The sequence below is a fragment of the Lottia gigantea genome (assembly GCF_000327385.1).
Source record: "Lottia gigantea unplaced genomic scaffold LOTGIsca_48, whole genome shotgun sequence".
NCBI classification, from domain to species: domain Eukaryota; kingdom Metazoa; phylum Mollusca; class Gastropoda; family Lottiidae; genus Lottia; species Lottia gigantea.
In genome coordinates, this window is record NW_008709663.1 from 1,362,063 (window position 1) to 1,368,062 (window position 6,000).

Consider the following 6,000-nt stretch of genomic DNA (forward strand, 5'->3'; position numbering starts at 1 on the left):
TATCAGGTCTATCCATCAATAATATATGACATGTTTATCTTTTCATATTAAAACTTAGTACCCTTCCTATTATTACACTAGTTTATTTTTTTGAACTTCGCCAAAGCGTCTAGTCGTTCGCATGGGGCAATAAACCGAGGCCCCGTGTGCTACAGGTTTACCATGTTAAAGATCCCTCGACAGTTGGAAATCGAAAAAAGCAGGCTAAAGCCTGGCAAAATGTCCCTCATTGCACCCTGCATGGCGTTGCCCGTCCTCATTAGCCCACATGGTGCAGAAAAGTAGGACGTAAAACTCCATTCATTTCATTTATTCATTCTAAACTTCGCCTATTTTAAATCATAATTCGAGCCGCTGTGATAGAGAATATCACCTAATTGTTTTTGATATTAGCACAATGGAATGCAGTAAATTATAAAATGTGACCTGAAAATATCAGTGTTTTTTCCCGAGTTTGTCTTTCGGCCACGGCCCTAAATAACGGCTGCAAACACCAACCTCCAAAAAATGAAAAAGGTTAATTAATATCAATATTGCCCTGTAGAGGGTTAAAAGGTTGTTTATGATAAACAGTTTAATTGGTATAAATATATTATATCCTTTAATATTAACTTATTGACTATTAAGTTCAGTCCACACCAATCTGGATTTTCGATCAGCATCGAAGGGCGGAAACATTGGTTTCTTTCTCTGAAATCAGATTATACAGTGGCGTAAACATCAGGTTAGGGGACGGGGCATGGGCCACAAAATTATCCAAAGGGGGGGGGGGGGTGTCACAGGTCTTTCTTACACTATGTAGAATGGTAAAAATTTTTATAAATGTAGAAACGCCATTGAGACTATACAATACTTATAATTGTGACAAACAAGATCTGTTAGCTCCAGATCGACACGATAGTTTGGTAAGGATTTTCTCAAGTGTGAATCGGGCCTTAAATATCCATAACAATATAGAGAGAGTTCATAAAAATGTCAAACGATTTAGGTGAAAAGATTTAGAGTTAATCTCCGGGCAATAATCCCTCGATAAAGGGATTATAATCTATACGGATTAACAGATTAATCGATTTATCGATCACGTCCACTGATCAGTTCGATTGATCTCAATCATTGACCGAATTGTCAATATTTTTTGACCGTTTTATGATTTGTTTGTGTTATTTTATATTTATTAATAAGTTTTTATTTGAAGTAAAAATAAAGATGTCTACTTCAAAGTTATTAGAAGCATCAAAGAAGTGTTGAGAACTTCTAAAAGATTTTTTTTTCAAATTGAATATGAAAATAATAAAATAACTTATAGGCCAAATAAGGTATGAAATTATAAAGATTTGTTTTTATGTTAAGATATGTTTCTTTGACAGAAACAAAATATTTGCAAACTTCAAAAGATCTAAAATGATTTATAAGGTAAATTTTAATACTTCACTATATTAGTAAAGTGGACCAAAGTAAATACGTACTATAATCTTAGCTTCAGATTATAGAATTGTTTACATATCGTATTTACCGTCTCTTTAATTAGATATATTTTATAAATATAGTATATTGATATGACTGAGATTAGGGGACAGTCTTCAGTTATTATGGCCTTGCTTTTCTTGTCAAATTTGTATGAAATACTCTGGAAAGGGGGACAACTCTTGATAAACACATGACCCGACACCGCCAATTCATTTACAATTTATTTCCATGTTAAATCACAAAATTCAACTTTCTATAACCTTTCAGGTCACATGAAAGCTTGCTAAATATTATGATCTCTTCAATATATCATGACCATGAAAATAGCCACTTTTTATCAACAAAGCGAAGGTCGAACTATTGCGTCAGTTTACTTTAAAGTAAGGCTGATAAAACTTTTATTTAATTTTTAAATTCTTTTTTTGAATATTTTGCAGATGGACGAGGGTGTGTACGATCATCATGCGGTACCAACAGAAGTCTACCGATTCAGCGATACCAACATTGGACAGTTGTGTTTAACAATATGGACACTAGGCAGCCATCTTGCTTTGATTGGATTCATCTTGTGTTGCGGAAAACTCCGAAGAAACCCGAAGAACATACTTATTATAAATATATTGTTGACTAACCTACTCGTGGGATTTTTCATTGTTCCGTTCCTAGTCCATCTTCAGTTAACGTCCTATCTTTCGTGTCCGTTACGAATCGCTCTTAAGCTTTGTAACGACTATCTTTACGTCTTTCTGTTTCTGATGACTGTTCTCAGCGCAGTCATCGAACGCAGCATATTTGTGATAAAAAAAACGAACCTTAACGGACTTTTAAAATGGATCGTAACCGTAATTCTGTTCCTAGCGCCGTGGATTATAGCCGCCATTTTGATTCTTCCGTTGTTTTATGTCGGAATGGGCGACCCGGAAACAGACAAAGAATGCGTCTATACCGGAGACCAAGATTTGTTCATAGCCGCACAAGTAGTGAGTTACATCCTCCCTGGATTACTGATTGTCCCTCTTGCTCTCGTTACCGGGGTGTATCACGTGAAAAAGATCGAAGTCAAACCATTGGAGAAAATTTTAATTCTGTTAAAACGAGAAGCTGTATCTGTGATTTCATTGGTTACCGTATTCTCACTCGTGATGGAGGTACCGTCATTTGTGGTCGGAATGCTGAATATGACGATGCATTGCACTGGTCCGTCCTGTCTAGGATTACGTGGTACAGAAATAGCACTGTGGGTTCGAATCATCAAGATATCGGTGTACCCCTTTCTGTGGCTAGCGTACAGTGATATAAGGAGTTGTCTCCCATGTGTATGTTTCAAACCGCTGGACTATATCATTGATCACAATCGAGAGCTGAAAGAGATCGAAGCCTCGGGCGATACCCAGCCTCTTAAACTCTACAGTGATACTGCCCTGGAAGTGTGGGGGACGAGGAGGGGTGATTCGAGGGGTCGGGATGATGAGTTGATGATGTAGATTACAGTTGCCATGACAACGTGCCATTATGCAATAAAGAAAAATAATAAGGATGGGTGGAGCTGGATTCACTTCACATGGCAACTTCACATTATAGAGACAACAATGTTTTGTTTTGAGTTTTATTTTTGATTATATAGATTATGTGAGTGTGTTATAGTAGCTTACGCCTTTTCAAAGTAAGACAGGACGTAAAACTTCATTTAAATTCGTTCGATCCAGTAGACAGATTCTAAGACTAATGTATCCCATTCCCAGTTAAGCTATTCAGTCACATGCTGTTTTTGACAATATGCGTTTATAAGGCATTAGTTTCTATCTAGTCCAATGCAGTGGCGCTTCCGGATTTGGCACCACACTTTCAAATTGTTTCATCATTTAACATAGTGAAACGTTAGTCTGTGGCCGTCTCGACAATTTTGTGGTTCTGCTCGGCTCGGTTTCTAGAAACGCCACTGGTCCAGTGGTTTAAACAACTAAATCAACAGTATACAATCATCCCCAATGTTAGAAAGGCATAGTCCCAATTAATACCCAATAAAGAAACTATTATAATTATCATCCAATTTGAACCAAGCTACCAACTACTACCACTATCAACAACTACCTAGTTTACGATATCAGCATCCACTGGAAGCGAACATTAACTACCTACCTACCTACCTAGTCTATTGGTTCCCAACCAGGGAGAACTATTATACCATATGGGTATCAGCGGACACCAAAGTAATACCCGAGAATCCACTAAGACAGTTGTGAAATAGTAATGTTGTATAGTAATAGACTAGTGATTATTCTGTAAACTGCCTGTGTGATCAACACAACTTATTTTCAACTTGGACACCATATTAGGCTCGTAGCTACAAGGCGGAAAGCCCCCCCCCTCCCAACCATACACCAAATTGCCCCTTCTGGATATATTTTTCCCCCACCCCCGAACAACCAAGTCTACATGTATTGAGTATGGTGATTGATTTGGACATTTTTTTCCGACAATAACCTTTGGACGACTAAATGGCCCTTGCCATATGTTGCGCTTTCATTTCGTATATTCTCGCTTTAAGCTTGCTATGAGCTAAGTAGAATTATAAAGGGCCTGAACTTATGAAATAATAATATGAGCTCTATCAGCTGGTAAAGTAAATATTTAGATGACTTAACAGATAGCTGAAATTGAACTCTATCAGCGGGTAAAGTAAATATTTAGATGACTATACAGATAGCTGAAATTGAGCTCTATCAGCTGGTATAGTAAATATTGAGATGACTATACAGATAGCTGAAATTGAGTTCTATCAGCTGGTAAAGTAAATATTTAGATGACTTAACAGATAGCTGAAATTGAACTCTATCAGCGGGTAAAGTAAATATTTAGATGACTATACAGATAGCTGAAATTGAGCTCTATCAGCTGGTTAAGTAAATATTTAGATGACTATACAGATAACTGAAATTGAGCTCTATCAGCTGGTAAAGTAAATATTAAGATGACTATATAGACAGCCGAAATTGAACTCTATCAGCTGATAAAGTAAATATTAAGACAACTATAAAGCTAGCTGTAATTGAGCTCTATCAGCGGGTAAAGTAAATATTAAGATGATTATATAAATAGCTGAAATTGAGCTTTATCAGCTGGTAAACTAAATATTTAGATGACTATACAGATAGCTGAAACTGAGCTCTATCAGCTGGTAAAGTAAATATTTAGATGAATATACAGATAGCTCTAATTGAGTTCTATCAGCTGGTAAAGTAAATATTTAGATGCCTATACAGATAGCTGCAATTGATCTCTATCAGCTGGTTAAGTAAATATTAAGATGACTATATAGACAGCCGAAATTGAGTTCTATCAGCTGGTAAAGTAATATTAAGACAACTATAAAGCTAGCTGTAATTGAGCTCTATCAGCGGGTAATGTAAATATTAAGATGACTATATAGATAGCTGAAATTGAGCTCTATCAGCTGGTTAAGTAAATATTTAGATGACTATATAGACAGCCGAAATTGAACTCTATCAGCTGATAAAGTAAATATTAAGACAACTATAAAGCTAGCTCTATCAGCGGGTAAAGTAAATATTAAAATGACTATATAGATAGCTGAAATTGAGCTCTATCAGCTGGTAAACTAAATATTTAGATGACTATACAGATAGCTGAAACTGAGCTCTATCAGCTGGTAAAGTAAATATTTAGATGACTATAAAGCTAGCTGTAATTGAGCTCTATCAGCGGGTAAAGTAAATATTAAAATGACTATATAGATAGCTGAAATTGAGCTCTATCAGCTGGTAAAGTAAATATTTAGATGACTATACAGATAGCTCTAATTGAGTTCTATCAGCTGGTAAAGTAAATATTTAGATGGCTATACAGACGACTGAAATTGAGCTCTATCAGCTGGTAAAGTAAATATTATCCCTGTTTAACGTGTGACTATAGTCTGATTGTAAATAATGCTGAATGAGGTTTGAAGTGGAATAAAACATTTGATATAAAAACTTCTTGCCATGTTCTTATTCTAATTTGGGTAATATATCACAAAAAGCACCACTAAAACTTCAGTACAAGTACCTCTACGACCTAGTAAAGTGGGCTACAATCCAATCAAATCACTGCATTACAAACTCCCATGATACAAGGAAATAGCCTAATGATGTCAAGGTATAAGACGGAGATCATTATCACTTAACATTTTGGAGATATTCTAACCATTCTTAGTCTGTTCGATTTCTTGCATTTTTACTTTATCGATATCCCTACACCAGGCTGAATGCATCGTCTTTTTCCCCCAAGATCTAGAATACCATAGCATGGTCGACTAGAATAATCCAAGCGCCGTAACAGAAACCCTTGTCTACCTCGTATTAACCTTTTCGTCAGTGTGTATAACTAACAGAATACCATAGCGTGGTCGACTGATATAATGAGGATAGATAATATATTCAGGTCGTAAGATTATAGTAAATTATTCTGCTAGTCGGTGGACGTGAGCTCCAATCTCTTTACGGTCGGGATGCACGTTAGGGGGGGGGGGGGGGG

At 36.2% G+C, this 6,000-nt stretch overlaps 1 protein-coding gene across 1 annotated transcript; it reads left to right on the top strand.

Annotated features, from left to right (window-relative positions):
• Positions 1-803: 803 nt before the first annotated feature.
• On the top strand, positions 804-2,951 carry LOTGIDRAFT_164935 (hypothetical protein; the record flags this gene model as incomplete). Its single annotated transcript, XM_009061437.1, has 2 exons — positions 804-905; positions 1,905-2,951. 2 exons carry the CDS (start codon positions 804-806, stop codon positions 2,949-2,951), a joined length of 1,149 nt encoding a protein of 382 aa, XP_009059685.1.
• Between the last annotated feature and the right edge of the window lie 3,049 nt (positions 2,952-6,000).